This window comes from Cololabis saira, chromosome 19, assembly GCF_033807715.1.
Source record: "Cololabis saira isolate AMF1-May2022 chromosome 19, fColSai1.1, whole genome shotgun sequence".
Classification (NCBI taxonomy): domain Eukaryota; kingdom Metazoa; phylum Chordata; class Actinopteri; order Beloniformes; family Belonidae; genus Cololabis; species Cololabis saira.
This window is the reverse complement of record NC_084605.1, coordinates 13,473,466-13,494,037: the sequence shown is the minus strand read 5'-3', so window position 1 is coordinate 13,494,037 and position 20,572 is coordinate 13,473,466. Positions and strand designations below refer to the sequence as shown.

General features: G+C 39.9%; 1 protein-coding gene across 1 annotated transcript in view; it reads left to right on the top strand.

Annotated features, from left to right (window-relative positions):
* Nucleotides 1–20,572, top strand: part of LOC133419023 (SH3 and multiple ankyrin repeat domains protein 1-like) — a 38,320-nt gene that overhangs the window by 4,221 nt on the left and 13,527 nt on the right. Inside the window, exons 2-17 of the mRNA XM_061708012.1 lie at nt 622–825; nt 3,163–3,234; nt 3,332–3,440; nt 3,609–3,760; nt 5,848–6,015; nt 6,303–6,344; nt 7,009–7,125; nt 7,227–7,304; nt 7,450–7,516; nt 8,590–8,765; nt 8,876–9,006; nt 10,400–10,539; nt 10,855–10,962; nt 11,581–11,659; nt 19,067–19,149; nt 19,305–19,429. Of these exons, the coding sequence (XP_061563996.1) occupies nt 622–825; nt 3,163–3,234; nt 3,332–3,440; nt 3,609–3,760; nt 5,848–6,015; nt 6,303–6,344; nt 7,009–7,125; nt 7,227–7,304; nt 7,450–7,516; nt 8,590–8,765; nt 8,876–9,006; nt 10,400–10,539; nt 10,855–10,962; nt 11,581–11,659; nt 19,067–19,149; nt 19,305–19,429 (1,851 nt within the window). The remainder of the gene's footprint in view (nt 1–621; nt 826–3,162; nt 3,235–3,331; nt 3,441–3,608; nt 3,761–5,847; nt 6,016–6,302; nt 6,345–7,008; nt 7,126–7,226; nt 7,305–7,449; nt 7,517–8,589; nt 8,766–8,875; nt 9,007–10,399; nt 10,540–10,854; nt 10,963–11,580; nt 11,660–19,066; nt 19,150–19,304; nt 19,430–20,572) is intronic.

The window sequence follows — 20,572 nt, the reverse complement described above, 5'->3', positions numbered from 1 at the left end:
AAATACAATCTATAAATGTTACTGTAAATGGGCTAATTACGAAAAATAGCCTATCCACGTTACACAGCATCTAGATTATTCATGTAAGAATATATAGGGGATATAGGTACTGTTGTAATGTGCTGTTGCTGAGCATAAAATAGTATTTTGTCCTACCAACACAGCACGTATTAGCCTATTATACAGTTAAAGTCCACCATTTTCCATTGAAAATCAGATTTAAAAAAAATTGTGTTAAAGTTCATTTCGCAGATTTTAAACTTGCTGGCTCTAGCTATCTTGTTAGTTAGCTGAGCTTCAGCTGATTAGCTACTTGGCTATTTTAAAAAAGTACTCACAGTCAGTCAAAAAAGCATACATTTCCTCACTTAACCTGGGCGCCAATTAAGAGTGCCTCTAGCTTAGTGGTTAAAGTTTTCCCACAATCCCTAAAAAAAATATCTCTTTGATATCGGTTAAATGAATAATCAAATACTCTTTTTTATTATTAATGTTTGTTTGAACAATCATGAACCATCACTTATTCAGAAAATGTGATAAAGCTAATAAATGTATGAATTGACTCCATATGTTGTCCGCCTCTAATGTTTCCTCTTCTCTGCACGCCCGTTTTTCTGTCAGAGGTGTCTGCAGTTTGACCCGGACTGCACCGTGTGGAGTGCCAAGCAGCAGATCATCTGCTCCCTCAGCGAGTCCTTGTGGGACGCCTACAACTACGGCCTTTTCCAACCGGCTGGAGAAGGAGCGGACGCCAAGTTCCTGGAGGAGGAGCGACCCCTCCGAGATTACGCGCGGCCCCTTGAGAAAGGGGTGCCCTACTTGGAGGTACGATGGAGGGAATATGATATGATGAGCAGACAACCATAAGGTTTTGGTCCATAGCACCAAAAGGTGAAGGGTCTTGGATTTTCTATACCTGTGGGTGTGTGAGATACATGGACAGGTGGAGTGTTTTAGTTCCCAGAAGATTATCATCAGCAGATTGGTTTTAGTGAGATCATGTGTTAATGTTTATTCCCTGTTGGTCCTATTTGTTTGGGCGAGAGAAGTAGTTAAAAAGATAGTTTACTCAAGAAATCTGCACTGTTCATAACTTAGTAAAATTTTTAAAAAGTGTGTGCTTCAAGAGGAGCACAAAAAGAGACATTAGTTTGCTTCATAATTCCCATGTTCAGCTCGGTAAAATGAACTCAGTAATAAGCTCTTTACACAACTGGATGTATTTAATTACATTCTGCATATTATGTAACCTGCAAAGTATATAATGCTTCTGCAATTGTGGGTAAGTGGGCTGTGCTGCAGCATCAATCTCAGGGTCTCACACTGTAATACAATTAACTCACACTGCCCTCTAGTGGTTCAGATGCTGATGCTGCCAAGTCTGGTGGGGCTGGACGGGCCTCAAATCGGATTGACTGTTCACATTATTAACAAAGGTTCCTGCCAAGGACGTGTCTGTGGAGAGTCTGTTTCTGTAGAATCAAGATTAAAGTAGAGCAGAGAATAAATATTTGAATTTAGGTCTTTTTACTATTCAATGGACACTAGTTTTAACCTTGGGGAATATCTGCAATGTCAGGACTATACCATATGACTTGAGAGGCTCTTAAAACTACCCAGACTACTCTTTTTAGGATATTATTTACAGTTAAGGGTATGCTATAATGTTAATGGTAACCTATAAATTTAGCCATTAAAGACTATTATTTTAAGTAGTAATCACAGATGAAGGGATTTCAAGCTCTTTCTGAAATTTTTTATACTCTCTTACCTTTATTTAGAATTTGTACTGTATATCAAAAAGATGGTCTCTGGCTTATATGCTGACTTTGACTGGGACATATTCAGGAGTAAAGTTTTGCCAGATTCTCACAAACCTAATTGCAGAAATTATACCCACAGAGCTTACTTTTCTGCAAAACTTCACACCATGGGACTTCTGATTGATCCCCTTATATACTGTGTTGCTCCCAGTGAAATTCCTCCTTATGTTCTGGTGACGTAAACCCGCTGCTGAACTTATGAACAGCATGTCCAATCAGTTGTCAGACATTTTCGTAGCTCTGTGTGTATAACTGCATTTCTACTGAATTATTTTTCTCAGCTGCCAGCTCCTGAAAAACAAGAAAAAAGGCAGGCCCCATTGCTGCTGGGAAATTGGTTTCTTTGATATGTAAACACCCCGATGATGGTTGGAAGTAATGAAAATGATGTGATAAAAATGGAAGTTGTGCTTCCATCTCGAATTTGTCCACACTACAGAGCCAAGTGTGCATCAACTCATTCTAATAAACACATTGCAGTCATTTTGTTTATTAGACCTGATCACGTCTTTGTTCTGCTCAGCAAACCTTTCTGTGTTGCTGGAAAACCACAACCTGCAAGCGTAAGCGTCTTGTCAATTGTTTTTTTAACTTCCTAACCTGATTTTTTTATTCCTGGCACTAATAACACAGGATATCATTGTTAACTTAATTAGCATCTACAAGAAAAGAAAAAGGTATAAATAGTAGGTTTTCGAGCTGTTCAGAAAGGAACCTACATTTACCTTTGGGACTTGATCGTAAACCAGAAATAAAAACCTGATTAAAAACTGACGTGACTGTCTTTTAAAAAAAAAATGAATGTACTAAATAGCCCTACGATAGACTGGCGACCTGTCCAGGGTGAACCCCTGCCTCTCGCCTGTAATGAGCTGGGATAGGCTCCAGCAGACCCTGCAATGGATAAAGCGGGTATAGAAAATGGATGGATGGAAGTACTAAATAAATTATTGTTTCGAAGAGTTTTTTTTAACCTTAAATGGTCATGCAGTTGCTGCTTAGTCAGGTATTGAGTCTGTCTTTTTAGTTTTGAGAAACAAGATGGAAACTATTTGTTTGATCAAGTTTTTTCCCACTAATCAAAAGTAAATCTGACTGAATATCCTGAAGAAATGAATCACGGAGCCTTTCCAGCAGTTTGAGTGGGAGACCGGGTTTTTTCTGTAAACAGTCAGAATTTAGTTGCAATTAACAGGAATAAAGATAATCTTTCCAAATGGCAGATTTGCAGCAGTCATTGTTTTTTGTTTTTTTTCGTGGTAGTATAAATGGAACCATGTTGCCATATGATTCACATCATTCACTTAGGTTTTATTTGTTTTTGTTTTTTTGTCCTCAGTTTAGGTACAAAACCAGAGTCTATAAACAAACCAATCTGGATGAAAAGGCTCTCACTAAACTCAGCTCAAAGGTATTTTTTTCTTGTCAGTTGAATATTACCGTTAGTTCCTCTGCAGCCTCGAAGTCATTCATCTGGTATACATTCACATCTTTTTTTCTGAACTTAGGTCAGTCAAAAGAAGTTTCTGGATTACATCCAGACTGGATCAATAGACAAAATGGCAAAAGTCCTCGATAAAGGTCTTGATCCAAATTTTCATGACCTTGACATCGGAGGTGAGTTACTCTCTAGACTTGGTGTTTAAGTAAGTCTTCTTTGAGGATATTCATTTTCAGTGAGTTATTATTTAGCTTATTTCTTCATCCAATCAAATATCATGATATAAACTGGGTTTTGATTACCTCATTCACATGTACTCTCTTTCCCTCCCCTCCGTGCCTCAGAGACCCCACTCTCTGTGGCAATGCAGTCTGGTTTGTCGGTGGAGGGCATTAGGCTGCTGATCCTGGGCGGTGCTCACATCGACTTCAGAAGCAGAGATGGGCTGACAGCAGTGCACAAAGCTGTCAGAGCTCAAAACCATGCTGGGCTGCTGGTAAGGACCCTGAGATGAAGTCACATGCGATTATTCAGTGCAGTCCTTTTCAATGCAATCCCATGCAGTCCAAATATAATACGTTATATTTTAAAATTTACAGTGTTAACATTTGTTTTGTTTTTTTTGTTTTTTTTTTAGTTCTGTTATAGTAAATGGTTTGAAAAAGCAGCTTTTATGACATAAAATCCAGAAAAGCTGCGTTTTACTTCTTTGAAAATCATAAAACAAAATGGTTACACACTTTTAATAAACAGAAGCTATGATGTGTAGTATTTCACTGTTTCATCTTCTCATGCAGAAGTATCATTAATCTTGTTTATTTGACTTCTTAATAGTTAATAAATAACAGCTTTTTTTTTTTTTTTTTTTTTAATAATTGGTCATTATGCACTTTTGATTGTACATGCCTGATTATAGAAGGGAAAAGTACAGGAAAATAAAGAAAGGAAGATGCAGGAGGCAGGAAGAAAGTAGAGTTAGAGGGATAATAAAGGAGGGTGGAGTTGGGGGAAAGAAAGAAATGAAGGCTGGCTACATTTCTCCTCTCTTTCTTTTGTTTCATTCTCCTTTTTGCCTCCTTTTTACTTTTTTGTGTCTCTCCTTTACTCCTCAGACTACAGTTGCCTTCTCTCATCCTTTTCTAAATGTTAGAAAAGCATGTCTTTCTCTTTTGTGCACAAGCTTTGCTCAATTCTTCAATCCTTTTCTCCAATTTTAGTCTCTCCATCTGTAGTGCATTATTCCTCCCCTCTATCTCTCTTTTTCTCTGCCCATTTTTGTTTACACTGGTCCACTTCCCGGCGCTTTCTTCTCCAGATGTCTGTTCCTCTCCTAATTCATTTTATTAACCTCCTGCAATTTGCTCTTTTCCTCCACAGGTTGTTTCAGATTCCCATCTAAATCTTCTCTCCTTCACTTCTTGGTTCTTTTCCACAACTTTTTTCTTTTTCTCTTGGAGGTCTTTCATTCCCTTTCAAGTTGTTCCAAGACTCTACTAGAAAAATCTTTATCTCTTTATCTTCATTCAGCTTTTTCTTTGTTAGTTCCAGTCTTTTCTTCTGCTACTGCAAGACATTGATGTATTCCTCGGTTTTATTCCTTTGTGCTTTCAAATCAGCCCGTTACTTTTTTACTTTTTCATCCTCTTGTTCATTTTTCTCTAACTGTAGGATTTTATTTTCCTCCTCAAAGACTTCTGAGAGTTCTGTTTTCTTATTCTTTATTTCATCCATCTCCTTTTTTATCTAAATGTTCCTCCTCCACTTTGCCTTTTTCGTTCTAGTTTTTCTTTCCTCTTTAGTTTGTTTATTCACATCATTCTTCTCTTTCTCAAAGGATTTATTGCTTTTTCTCCATGTTTACTTTGCCTACTCAATGTATTTTCTATGCCCCTTCATTTTCTTTTCTTTTTCTGTCTTTTTTTTCCTCCTTCTTTCATTTTTTTTCTCACTGAGGGGGCTCTGCACTCCAGGCTCTGGCAGAGCTGTTCTCTTTCATCCAGAAGTTCCTTGATGAGCAATGTCAGATTTTCAGAGTACTGTTTCCGGTAGTAATTATTAGCTGCAGTTTATCCAAAGTTTATCCCTTCTGAGTTGAATTAGATCTTGGAAGGCATCCTGGTCAGACCAAACAAATCCTCTTCAGCCAGGATTTGCCTTACAAGAGGAATATATATATATATATATATATATATATATATATATATATATATATATATATATATATATATATACACAAATATAAAGTGAGGGAAATATTAAATTTTTTTCATCTTTTGCAGCCCACATTCACTAAACTTACAATAGCCCACCTCATCTATTTTATACCCACTTGTAGTGATCTTGTTTTTCCTTAACCAGGTCTCATTAAGTTCAACTTGTTTTAATTAAAGAGACATGAAAAGAAGATTACAGATTGAAAGTCATCTCATTTGAATCACTGAATAATGAGTACATCATGCCTATTCTATTCGGTTTAACTTTTGTCATTTTACTATTCAGCAACGCAATATAGTGCCACTGTACACACACATACTTTAAGAAAAGTCCTAACTTTTCATTGCTCTCTTTGTGTCACCCTGCAAGGCTCTTTTGTCCCTCGGAGCATCTCCAGACTACAAAGACCGCTGTGGCCTGACCCCGCTGTACCACACCGTGCTAACAGGGGGGGACACTTCCTGTTGTGAAACCTTGCTTTATTACAGGGCAAAGTTGGGGACAAGGGATGAGAATGGCTGGGATGAATCCCATCAGGTAGTAATATAATAGTTTAACAAACAACTGATTAACAATACAAGTCAGTCAGTCTGTGGATTCCCCAGTTTTCATGGTTTCCTCTCATATTTTTATGTAAAGCATTGCCGCTCCGTGTTTCTCATGTTAACTGAAACAGTGCACCACTACATCTCTGTCTTATCTGTCTGGTAGTTGTCATACAGCATCACACTCAGTCTCTTTCAGTATTTTCTCACACCTCCCTCTGCCGTTTCACTAATTTCTCCATTTTCTCTCCTTCCTCTCTTCCTTCTCTCTTTCTGTAGAACAGGGATGAAGATGAGTTTGGAATGGAAGAAATACATAAGGTACCCTTCATCACCATGTCATTACACCTAACAGCCTTTCAGAGGCAAAGGCACTGATAAACGTGATACTGCAGTAATGCAAATAAAAAGACATGTGGCCACATTGTTTCTTATACCTGCTCGGGTCATCTCATAACGAGTCCAGCTCAGAAAGAGTATTGGATATTATCTATTTCTCTTTCTGGAGATATGGATCTATGGCCTACATTGTGTCGGTGTGACGTACTGATAAATTTGCATTTGTGCTGCGAGCAGGTTGTCATGGTATTTTATTTTGGTTTTACCGTGCTCTGTGTTCTTTTTTTCTTTACTTTGTGCATATCTTGTGACATTTTACTTGCTGCAGGAAACTATGAGGAAACCCCACAGGCTGAAGACTTATTTCTGCTGTTTTAGGGTGTTTTTGTTCCTATATCTTTTCTACCATGCCATGGCCAAGTGTAATTGGCTCTTACCAGTTTTTTCTGTAAGAGCTGTTTTTAATCTATATGTAGATGCAATATGCCCTATCTACCTTCCTCTTTCATGTATCTGATTTGTATCTATATTGCTGCCAGTATTCTTGCACTAACCTTTCCCCATCCTCTTCATTTCATCTTGTACCCATTAATACTACAATGCTAAATATTTGTGCATATTTCTATTTCACTTTTCACATTAAAAGGCCTGCCAGAATGGTTTTGCACAACACTTGGAGCATCTGCTCTTTTATGGGGCAGACACCGCTTCTCAAAATGCCTCAGGGAACACTGCACTTCACATTTCAGCCCTCTACAATAAGGCAAGTATATGAAAATGATGTCTGATGCTAAAATATTATTGCCATAACAGTGTTATTGTTTTAAACAGTCAACCAATCGACTTCCCTTTCCGAATTTCCAGGAAAGCTGTGTCCGGGTTCTTCTGTATAGGGGAGCAAATAAAGAGGCTAAGAATAAGCACGGTCAGACTCCTTTTCAGGTACTATAATTAGTTATAATATTCATACCGTAAACTAATGAACACATGTTAACATTTTGTTCTTTTTTGCATTTTGAAATCTGTTTTTAGAGGAGCGTTTACCAGCAATTTTCACTAAGCTAGAACAGTTTCTCTGTGTTTCCAGGTAGCTGTGATGGCTGGTCATTTTGAACTTGGGGAGATCATCAAAAACCACAAGGATTCTGACATAGGTAAGCTTTCCTGGAAAACTGGCTGCTGTGGAGGTGCTTTTAAGTGTTAAAAAAACTAATTTCCAGCACCCTCTTGCTTTGTATATTCTCACATGGAGGTAGGGGGTATATGATATGATCAGTACTCGAGTTGTAAAAAACAATCAGGGGGGATGGTGGATTTTATCATATGAGGACAGATAATTTGTGCTGATTACAAATAATATAATATATTACAAATAATAGCACTGACCAAAACACCTGCAGAAATACTGCAGGAATGACATAGCAGCAGTTAAATGCAGCCTTCTGTAAGCTTTAAATATCCACTGGGCTTACATCAAATACATCAAAACACAACAATAAAAACAGTTTTCTGAACTTATCAATATGCATCTGTCCTTCACAGGATAAGTAAAATGGATCACTGCAAAAACTCAAAATCTTAACAAGAATATTTGTCTTATTTCTAGTTAAAATGTCTAATTTTAGTAAAAAAAATCTCATTACACTTAAAAAAGACTCATCACTGGAAAAAACAACAATTTTCACCTGTTTCAAGTAGATTTTCACTTGAAATAAGTAGAAAAATCTGCCAGTGGAAAAATATTTATTTGCTTGTAATGAGAAGATAAATCTTGTCCCACTGGCAGATTTTCCTACTTATTTCAAGTGAAAATTTACTTGAAACAGGTGAAAATGGTTAAATAAGTGATTTTTCTGGTGATGACTCTAAATGTTGAAATAGCAGTAAAACCACATTCATTGATGAAATGACATAAGGGATGGAAAGGGGGGATGGCAGTTTTACAGGGGGGATGATTTTGACCGTTTTTATTTCAGGGGGGATGCCATCCCCCCTCATCCCCCCTCAACTCCAGTACTGGATATAATATATGATATGAGATGATATGTTTGATATGTACCTTAAACGTCTCCCTTCTCTTCCTCTAACAGTTTGCCTTGTTTTTCCTCTCTCCCTTTAATCATTTCATCATCTCATATCAAACCTCCCAACCCTTTACCTCCTTCGTTGTCGCTCCTGACATCTTTTCCTTCACTATACATTTCTCTATCAAATGTAACATATTTAGTGCCCTTTTTAGAGTCACCAAAGTTTGTTCCTGTGCGCCAAGAGAGTGCCCACACCCTTCCTCTCCCTTCTCTAAATTCCCACCCCCTGCTGCGTGCAAATAGTGATAACACCATGACCCAGTCTGATCCTCTGGCCCTGCCCATCAAAGCTGCAACCAATCCCAACCCAGGACAGGTATTCAGATCCATTAAGTGGAATCTCGTCGTTGTGATATTACATATGCTCTCTTAATAATATATCACTTACCAAATATTTTATGTATGGGACTAAATGTGTTACTGCAGGGCCAGCGCAGGGCCTCTGTTGGCATGAGAAGCTCCAGCAGCCCCAGATCTCGCACACGTTCCCCATCCAGAGGGAGAGGAGGGCAGAGTGACACAGAGGAGAGGCACCGGCAGCCGAGAGGAAGACAGAGGTAAGATGCTTTCAGAGGGTGTACAAGGATGCACAGAAACAACTGACCATCATTATCTCATGTTCAGTACATTACAGTTCCAGGGCCGCATACTGAATGCTGTTATTGATTGTAGGGAAGTCACGATAGTTTCTGCAAAACAAAGGAAATTGAGGAGATATTCACAGTCAGAAAGAAGCTTTGTAAATTGTTGGATGCTTGTATAATTGGCGTACAGTTACAACTTTAACAAGGCAAGAGTCTGCAGACACACTTGCAGCACAGTCAAGCTGTGCTCCGGCACAGCAGGACTTGATGCTAAATGTGAGCGTTTAGATGCAAAAAGGCACAAAAAAAAGAAAAATACAAAGCAGATAGTAACATTTTGATGTCGGCTTTACTCACCATTTTGGTGAATTATGTGAATCATCGTTATCTTTTATTTCTTTTGTAAAGCTCCAGAGAATTTGATTTGAGAAGATGGATGGATGGATGGATGGATGGATGGATGGATGGATGGATGGATGGATGGATGGATGGATGGCAAAAATCTAGGGTGAAGAGCAGTGAGGCAGAGAAGCATAACATAATCTGGAAGTGAAACACAGGAGCTTCTACGGAAATGAGGAACAGGTGTGGCGGGGCGTAGAGAACAGGAAATCTGGGTGGAGCAGCAAGGATCGGTGAATCTTTGGAGACAGCAGGGAAAAATAAATAAAAAACAACAATGCAAAGCAAGATTGTTACAGTAGGAGAATACAGCCCAGGAGCACCCTTGACATTGTTTCTCCTGTCTAGGTATTTGACACACAATGTTATTTTAATTTTGAATAGCTAGATTAGATATACATTTCAGAAACTGTGACACTACTACCCTTTGCATCTGCCAAAAGATCTGCCTGCCAAAAGCTGATTTTTTTTTTTTTTTTTAGCATCAACAACAATCTTTATCGCTTTTTCTAGTGCTAACGCTATTTAAATTATTTAATGCACTTATATCTAAAAGATAGCCCCAGATGATCAAGGTGATGCACATTCTGGACTTGTCGTGATGACATTTGGAAGATCTTCTACTGTTAATTTGTCAGAACAAACTAACCGGCATTGTAACTAGTCAGACCCACAAAAAAGAGGAGAAATATTTCTCTTACAGTATAATTATGGCAAGTCAAAGGAATATTGTTGATAAAGTATCTAAAATATTATGTGACAGTAGTCACACTTAGTTAATAAATATTACCATAGACATAGCGAATGTTAGACACTGTTATTAGATATATTTAAGTATGGACTGTAACTGTTGGGCTGCTCCAGGACTGAATGTCAGAGGAGGCAACCTTAAGAGCTCTGTGTCATCCCTCCTGGTTTTGTATCTCATGTCATGTTTTTAAAATGTTTCTTTTTCCCTCTGTAGTGCAACCTCAGCAAACAGCGGAGGAGGTCAGATGAAGCGTATGTACAGCGCAGTGCCAGGACGGGTGTATGTGGCCACTCGGGCCCACTCTGCTAGTGGAGACAGGGAGCTCTCGCTAAGCAAAGGGGACAAAGTTAAAGGTGATGAAAGTCAAGATCATCATCAGATCCTGGTGAAATAAGAGAATATATAACAGAAATCAACTGTTGGCAGGAGGTGCAATGAGAAGGGTTTCAGATAATTGTCATTTTTCACTGGAGATAATTAGGAGTAATGTATAGGTATTTATAATCCAGCTCCAGTAGAGTTCAATGCAGAGTTCATTATTCAGAGGATCATTAATTGTGATAAAAAAGATAGATAATGGTGGACAAGAAAATTAGTATTAGTATTTCTATATCTATCTATACCTATATTTCTCTAGGTATCTTAATATATTTATCTATCTGTCGCAGTGTTAAGTGTTGGCGAGGGGGGATACTGGGAGGGAACGGTGAAAGGACGCACCGGCTGGTTTCCTTCAGATTGCGTTCAAGAGGTGGCAGTTCCCAACAAAGACAAAGGTAAGATGAGTGTCATTCCTGTGGGAATGGCATATAACTCTGTCTGCTGCTCTGTGGTAGAGCAACTTTAAAAATGGAGGTCATCTAGTTGCAGCGTATTTTGTAGCTAACTTGTGTCCCCTTAATCTTAAATAATGGAACCTGAAAAATGTTTGTTTCTTTTTTTTGTTACAGTGCAGTTCTTCATTTGGTTTTTTTTAGCATTTAGATTTGAATCTTTTTTATAGGATTGCTTTTAATCATTAATTCAGGATGACAAATTAAAAATAGTTCAGGAAACACAGAAAATTATGGCAGGTTAATGGAGCTGGAAAATATGGGAGTTTGCAAATGCCTGGCACACCCAGTACATTTCCACTAACGGGTTCACGTGAAAGATCTTCTTCACAAAGCGGTAACACATGTGCAGCACAGATATTCACTTCCACTTTATTTTAATAGCACCACTGTTTATAAAGCATATGTCATGCTAAAGACAAAAAATAGAATGTAAAAATAATTGTGTTAGTTGTCTGTTGTGCTGAAGTCACAATGGATCTACAAAGAGACACACAAAGTGTCGTATCAGAAGCTGGAAGCTAAAATTGGACAGACATTTTTCCTCTGTGTGCTTTTCAGAGATGCGTAGGGAGAAAACCAAGAGGAAGCTGTTCCGTAACGTCACCGTTGGCGCTTATGATGGCACAGATGGTCCAAGGTGAGAAAAGCTGCTGTTTCATACTTTGTTACAGGGAGTGTAAAAGAGTAGCAGTCAGTAAGACTGAGCAGAAGCAACAATCACTTTGAACAAGCTACCTTGAAATAATACAAATTAATTCAAACGGTAAAATATGAAAACAGTGTTAGGGTCTATACTAAACCTCTTGTTTTTAAGCAAATCCCCCTACTGGAAGTCTAAAAAAAGAAGAAAAGAAAAAAAGTGAACCAACTACATGTGTAAAACAATGAATACAGCCGCTCTAAAAAAAATATTGAATCAAGAATCCTACATGACAAAAAAACAAGTTACATACACTTTTTTTTAATTATCATTTCTACCTTGGATTTCCAATTGGATGAAGCTGTGAACTGTTTTCCAGCCATGTCCTTTTTATTTTTATTATCGATTTTGTGGCACGAGTGGCCTTTATTGGTGAAATTGGTGGAGAGGAAATGGTAGAGAGAGAGAAAGCGAGAGAGAGCGAGAGAGAGAGAGACAGAGAGAGAGAGAGAGAGAGAGAGAGAGAGAGAGAGAGAGAGAGAGAGAGAGAGAGAGAGAGAGATGCAGCAAAAAGCAACTGGCTGGGTACTTGAACCTGTGCTGCATGCACAACGGCCCTGTAAATGCCACCCGCTCAACCCACTGAGCTATCAATGGCCCGTGGCATTGATTTAATAATTCTAGAGAGGTTTAAGATCTCTTAGTTCTGTTTTTTATCTGTTTTTTAAAACAATGATTGAATCAGAAATTATATATAAATATATATATATATATATATATATTAATAATATATAATATATGTGACATATTAAAAAAAATATATCATATGTATTTTATATCAAAAATGCACATATATATGCTTTAGGTTCTTACCAGCATGGTATTAATATATGTGCAGACAAGGTGTAAAAAAAAAAAAAAGAATCAGAAATTGCCAATATTTATCGTACAGCTTTGGATTTACTATGAATTTGATGACGACCATTTCTTCTTTTTCTCAACTCCATATCATCAGTGACTGTGGAAATTTTCTAGATTTTCTTATGTGGTTTCATTAGTCGCGAATTGTGCATATGAACAAAATAACATCACGGATATAAGCGGCTGAAATGACTTTTCTCTGTCGGGTGACTGGACTGAAGCTCAGCCATTCGGGAGAGATTTGCTTCTCTTCTTTCATGAAGTGAGCTGAGACGATGATTCAATTCAGTTCAATTCAATTCACTTCACCTCACTTCAATTCAATACTTTACTGTCATTGTGGAGAAACAGCAGGACAGTAGTCAAACATCCCTGCAAACCTGGCATAGCAAAACTAGTGCAACAGATGAGTTCAATCCAAAGTGCAGTAAATCTGCAGCAGACATGAGTGTACAACAGCAGACATATTTCATAGCAGCAAGATAAATTGGACACCGAAAAAGTGCAAAGATGGAGGGATGTCAGTGGAGCTGCATCAAATAAAAGTTGCAAATTTGGATTCATTATTTGTCAATGAAGATCACTTTACCACAGTCCTCACATCACAGATCCCGACTTCTTCTCTTAAGCCTTCTGCAACCTTGTTTTTTTTGGTTGGTGTTAATGGAGGTTTACACTTAGCTGTACGGTATATCAGTCTCATTTCTTCTGGTCGGTTTTGTTTTCCTTCACAGTACTCTCACAAATGTATACACTTCTACCTGCCCATTTTTTCATAGTTTTTCACAGTCTGTTTTCTATCTTCAAGCCATATTTTTTTTTTAATTTTCTGTCTTGACACCTCCTTGGTTTACCTGTACCTGTATACAACCTTTCTAGGTAAACATTCTTGCTCCCAAACTTGCTCATAATTGAAGTGAAAGTAAATCATCCGTCAATTACTCATTAAACAATTCACCTATGAGTGTGATATTTTGGATTTTAGCCTTCATATATAGTAGTGGATAATGAAAATGAGAATGATGGTACCTTATTTTTTTTTTGAGTTGTCCATTTGTCTAACTTTTCATGAAACCCCATGAAAATTGAGGATTGTCAAAGCATTGCAGGCAGTGCTCTGTCTGCTCTCTTTATTGAAAAGGAAGTATATGAAACCAATCAAGATGGATGAAACAATCAACACGCTATTGTTTTGAGGGTAACAAGAGGTTCTTGTACATACACGTTCATACACACTCTGATGTTGTAATGAAAGGTCGAGCTTTCTTCTCTTCTTAAGCTGCATCTGTCGAAAGCTGCAACCCACCCCTGGGCAGCTATGACTGAGTTTTATGAAGCTATGTATGCTCATTTTAAGTTACTGCGCATGCAAATGTGAAAATGCCTGTGCTTTTGTGTGTACATACTGTACATCATCCTGCTGATGAGTCATGAGAAGTCGAGGCATGAAGCTCAGCTTAGATCCCTAGGCTAGTAAGAAGGACTTAACAGTCACCATCCTTTGGTTTACTGCCGCTTACACATTTTACAGCTGACATTGTCCTTGTGCTGAGCAGCTTCCACTGTCATTCACAGGCATTCACTTTAATGCAGTTGCGCTTGTGTCTCACAAATGGAAGAAACAGCCACTGGGGTTACATCTCCTGTGTTAAGTTGGTTGAGCATACATGCAGTGCCATGGTGTAAGTGGTGCTGAATTAAAAGCAAGGTGACCCGGAGTGTGTTCTGTCACAGCAGCTTGGCATTTTTGAAGAGAGCATTCAGAGAGAGATGGAGAGGGAGAGTGTGTGTTGGCCTGTGTGGTGATGGCACCTCTATTAGAGTGGAAACCATGAAGTGAGAGCAAAGTTGGGCAATGTATCTGTGTGAGTAAATTCAGGGTGGGAATTAGCTGTGAGCTTATCCGTGACATACCGGTCTGTGGATGTGCAAATGCAAGCGCTTGTCTCCCCCTGTGTTGCCTTACATTCATACCCATCCCCCGCATCCCCACCCCTCAAAATCAGCTCTTCATCTCCCCAATTTTGCAACCAAGCCCTCTTCCTGTCGTCCCCCAGCACACGCGCCACACATCTCTTCCTGTTGCGATAATCGCTGGTATCCTCTTTCTCTTGCCGCCTTTCTCTCACATTGTCTTTCTCTTGTCTGAAGTACATGGGGTGCAGACCGTCACACTCTCTCTCTCCCTCTCTCTCTCTCCCTCTATCTCTCTCTCGCACTCTCTCAGCTGAGCTCTCTGAAAGACTGGGAGGAAGAGGAGGGAGGAGGAGGGAGGAGGAGAAGGAGGTGGTGGTGGAGAGCGCGCGCGAGAGAGAGAGGAGGGGGGTACATGGCAATGGGGGGATGCGGAGAGAGAGATTTCTCTCTCTCCCTCTCTTCTTCGTGGCCATCACTGGGCCCCAGAAACAGAAGCGTGTGGTTCATTTACAGGTAGCGGCTGTTTCCTCATTCATTGGCTGGCTATGGATGTGAGGAGAGGACAATGGAGAGAGGGGAGAGGTAGATGATGCTATTGAGAGGCCGTGCCTTTTCAAAGACAGAATATCAAGCTATGTATACTATGCGTGCGTGTCTTTGACTGCGTGTGTGTGTGTCAACGCTGCATTTTTTCATCTATGCATGACCACATCTGTAGAATGGAAGTGGCCGTTGAATGGAGACTGCAGCATGTATATTTCTGTGTCTTCCTCCGGTGTCATTTCAGGAGGCTACGTGTGTGTATGTTTGCATGTGTGTCTGTTACTGTATAAAAGATAGCACATATTGATGTATTTCAGTCAGACAATGTGGGTGTATTTCATTCTCTTTGAGTCATGTTTTCTTTCAGCAGATATTTTTAATTCACCTGGAATTCCCATTTAGTTTTGCTTTGAAATACAATTTTCACAGTCCTTATTGGTTTTTACCCATGTCACTGTATCACTGTTAACTTGTGGTATTTTGACAACAAAAATGATTACGTTTAATAGGTCTGTAAATGGCAAAAGGGTGTTTCATCTCTTCACTTGAGCTCTAATTTGGAATACCAGCTACATCTGCATGCATTTATCTTGATGTATATGTGCATGTAACTACATACACTGAATAAAAATGTGTGTTTTTCCCATATGAAAGTGTGTGTCACAGTGTTTGCTGTGGGAGTGATGTGTTGTTTCACTTGCACATATATTCATATGCACAGTCCACAGTGTGTGTCTATAACATCCGTCAACTCTTTCACTCTTATGTGGGTAATGCCCCCACACAGCCATCCTATGTGCTTGGGCAAACAGCAGGTGAATGGTTAAAAAAGTCGCCTTTTATTCTCTGTGATTGTGAATAGAAGAGAGGATGACTCAGGAGGGTACATAATAACTTCCGTCTACAGCACAGCTTCATTGCAGCCGGTTCAGAGAGGCTGTATCATATCGGCCAACTGTGATAAACTATGGACGTTTGCGCTTTTTATGATCATACTTGGCTTGGCCAACATGGTCATTGTATTGGTGCACAAGTGGAACGGATATAAGTATGTAAAGGAAGTCAAATGTGGTACTGCAAGGGAGCAATGCAACTAAGATGAACCCCAAGGACTGGGAGAAGGCACATTTACCCCCTATGTTTAAGTGGATGGCTAAAGAGCCTGATGGATCTGTCCACCCACTCTGTGTTCCTTTGATCCTCAGAGAGGGAAAGCGTGATGGAAGATAGGGTGAGAGAAAAAGGAATGAGGTGTGAGGAGCAGATGGCTGGAAGGCGGCTGAGCGTTGGCGAAACAGTAACATTGATGGAGAACACACAAGAGATGGACCTCAGTAGGGGAAACCAGCAATCATCTGTTCAGTGCTAAAGTTATGGCTTGATGTCGAAGTCTGGATCTTCAACACTCTTGACGTTGCTGAGCCTCTATGGTTCAACAGCCAAAATGTGTTTATTATAGCCACTAGCTGATCACAATAACTTGTGTGCTAGTTATGATATTGTTGGGGAGTGGTAGTCTAGTGGTTACAGAGGTGGACTTGGGTCTGGAGGATCAAGCCCCGGAATGGCATCCAAGATGAACCACCTTGGGCCCTTGAGCAAGGCCCTTAACCCCAATTGCTCCCCGGGCGAAGTAGTATGTTTGTTCTCTGATGTAAGTCACTTTGGATAGAAGCATCTGCTAAATGACAGTAGTAGTTGTATTATTCTATTTAGTAAAAATGGATGTTTCAGAGTTAGTTGGAGAAGGGAGTTGGGGTGACAGGGTCTTTCGCCACATATAAAAACACTAGAAACCCTGCTACAGCCCAGCTAAAGCTGAATGAAATGCTAACATTTAGCATTTTGTCTTTTTCCAGTTACATGACCTGTTGTGGCTGCAGACCTCATTTGTAGGCCAGTTTTCAAAAAGTTGTGTTTGAGTCTTGTAGTCAATGCCACTATTTTCTTTTTTTGCAATTTGTGCTTCGTGTCTGCTGACTCAAGCTGAGAAGGTAGAATTTATGTGCTGCCTTGCAGTTAGTGATCCACAAGAGATTTAATTTAGGACAAAAATAACCTTGTACACATTCATAAATTCACTCCTTTTCATGAAGGTTTACCTACTGTATGACACTATGAAGAAGATCTGTAAGATCTAAGGAGGAAGGACAGCAATATATATTTGTCACCGATTCTGTTCATAACCTTTATGGACAGAATTTCTAGGTATAGTCAGGGGATGGTGGGAGTCTTGTTTGGTGGCCGAAGGATTCGGTCTCTGTTTTCTGCAGATTATGTGGACCTTTTGGCTTCATCAAACCATGATCTTCAGCGTTCTTTGGCATGGTTGTGAAATGGCGGGGATAAGAATCAGCACCATGGTTTTCAGTTAGAAAAGGGTGGACTCCCCTCTCCAGGTAGGGAATGAGGTGCTGCCTCATGTGGAGGAGTTTAAGTATCTCTTGTTCACGAGTGAAGGGACAATAGAGCGAGAGACTGACATGCGGATTGTTGAAACGCAAGCGATAATGTGGACTCTGTACTGGCCGGTTGTGGTGAAGAGAGAGTTGAGTCGAAAGGCAAGACTTTCTGTTCCTACCCTCACCTATGGTCACCAGCTGTGGATAGTGACCGAAAGAAAAAGATTGTGGACACCAGTGGCTGAAATTAATTTCCTCCATAGGGAGGCTGTGCTTTCCCTTACCGATAAGTTGAGTGGGAGTTTGAGTAGGAGTTTCAGGCATATATAACGGGGAGGAGGCCCAGTGAAAGACCCAGGACACACTGGAGAGACTATATCTATCAGCTGGCCTGGGAATGCCTCTGTATTTCATCGGAGGAGCTGCAGAGGTGGCCTGGAAGAGGCCTGAGCCTCTCTGCTTAAACTGCTGCCCCCCACGACCCGACCTTGGATGAGTAGAAATTAATGGATGGATCCGGGTTATGGTTGGGATGACCCAGACATAGAATACTAATGGTTGTGTTTTCTATTGTCAGAGATCGAGAGCATGACCCCCGAGCAATTATTACATAAACTATGACATAAACTATTCTAGTCACTTTGTTCACTCACAGTTCAGCCATTCTAAGAAATCAAATTATTAGATCTGATTGGTGTGTCAGTCCGAGTTTGCTTAAAGTGTACAAAATAACACAGAAAGCAGCTACCTATGAAAGAAATATCCTGAATCGTCCTATATCTTGCAGCCCAGTTCAAGCCCTAGGCTCTCCAACAGAGTTAGGGGTAACTGACAAGTCAAGTCAAGCAATGGGCCATGAGATGAGGCTTTGTGTGACAGTCTGGAGTCAATTTAAGCAGTCCTATATGAGAGAAAATGGTTGTAATGCACAGTGGCAAAAAGTCCCAGACATGGTAATCGCATAATGAATGAGCTTGCAGAGCCACTACTTCACTACTTCTCATATAAGATTACATCACCAAATGTCTGGGAGTAGTGCTTCTGTAGTCTCAGGCTGCAGGGTTATTGTAAGAGGAGCATGTTTGTTGGGGAAGATAGACGGACCTTTGATTTCTTCTTGTACATGAGTTTGAGCATCATGTGTGCATCTGTGTCCAGAAGTTGCTGAAGCAATATCTAGCAAAAGCTGCAAGAGGGAATGAAAGCTGATGCTGTTTTCTGTGAATTCAGAAATTTCTATTATCAGTGGACTTTATGTGCTACTCCCAGCGGTTCAGGGATTGTTGGCTCTAACTTCATTAGTTCTTCATATGGAATTTCATCTCATTTACGGTCCATCCCATCGTGACACTAACAGTACCCCTCCCATCAACCCCTCTGTGCCTTTTCTATGGCATTCCCAAGCCAACCCATTTTAATTTTTTTTTTGCTGCAGTGTGATTTCATAATGTGATGTAGTGTAGCTGTTTTCCACATGGATAAAATGTGTTATTTACATATCAGTAAGAGTTTTTTTTCATGTATTAAAAGTCACATATATCTCTTATCATCTACTCTTTTTTTTACCCTCTCTTCATCCTCATTTTGCCTTCTCCTTTGATCCTTCCCTATGCTTTCCAAGTGACTACATCATTAAGGAGAAGACAGTGCTCCTACAGAAGAAAGACAATGAAGGCTTTGGCTTTGTACTTAGAGGAGCCAAAGGTGAGCTTCACGTATTTCTTTTTCTCCAAACATTTCTGGGTCTCACCTACTCTTTGTCAGCAATTCTAGTATTTCTAGTCCTATACTCTTGCCAAATTCATGCTGTGGTCATGTGGGTCTCCTTGTGGTCATCCCCGTTGTCTGATCCCATGCAGCTCAGACTCCCATAGAGGAGTTCACTCCAACGCCAGCATTTCCTGCACTGCAGTACCTGGAATCTGTTGATGAGGGGGGTGTGGCGTGGAGGGCAGGCCTGAGGATGGGGGATTTCCTCATAGAGGTAATTTTGCATTTTTTAATTAACACGTGGGGTAATTGCTTAATATAAGATCTGGAAAGCTTCACATCAAAATGATTCATAACATAATCGTAAATGGAAGAAAAAAAAAACACATCCCAATGACGCGTTCGTAAATGCAAGAAACACTATTAAAGAATAATAAATTTTATTCTTTTTTATTTTCGATGCTATGGACTGTCGTCGGCTTTGGAACGATCGCTGCCAGCTTTTTGCTCGACAGTCAAGGATGTGTCTAATACAGTGGGTGGCCAGCGTAGGCATGCTAGTCGTTAGCCTCTCCAGTGCTAACGCACGTCAGGGACAGTCGGCGATCCACTGAGTTGATGGGTTTGACACCAAAACAACCGGCCAAGTAACGTGACTAGTCGCTGTCTCAGTAGCCAGCGCCAGATGCTCAGTTACCAGTGCAGGCCTATCAGTAATCAGATGAATAGCTCGCTTCAGATGGGATATGGCTTCCTGCGACAAGGATGTAGACCCCGCCGGCTGCGCTATAGTCTTAATTCTGGCTCTTATTCCACGCCATACATCCCCACCTCTGACACATGTTACATTTCTGGGTCTATTTAATTTTTCCATCAGTCCACACATTTTTGAGCTTATCTGAAGCTTATCTAAGCTGACACAGGGTGAGAGGCGTGGCACATCCCAGACAGGTTGACAGCTCATCGCAGGGTAAACACAGGCAGACAATCATGCACATTAATGGACAAATTTTAATCACTAATTAACCTAACATGCATGACTGTGGCCAAAGCAGCCAGAGAAAAAAAAACTACGAAACCACACAGAGACAGGAATAAATGCTAGCTGCACACAGAAACGTCTCAGCTCACTAGAATCCTGGTTCAAAGCCATCTTACTGTGAGGCAAAAAAGCAGGACATATCATTTTCCTCCTTACCTTCTACAAAATCTGTGTTGTCTCAGCTGTCAGCTCTGCTTGGAGATCATTTACAAAAGTGCTACTTGCCCCCTGGCTAAATACACTGGTAAGAAAAAGTATATGAACCCTTTGGAATAACTGTTTTTATGCATTGGTTTACCATAAACTGTGATCTGATCTCCATCTAAGTTACTATAATAGACAAACACAATGTGCTTAAGCTGAAAACAGCTAAAT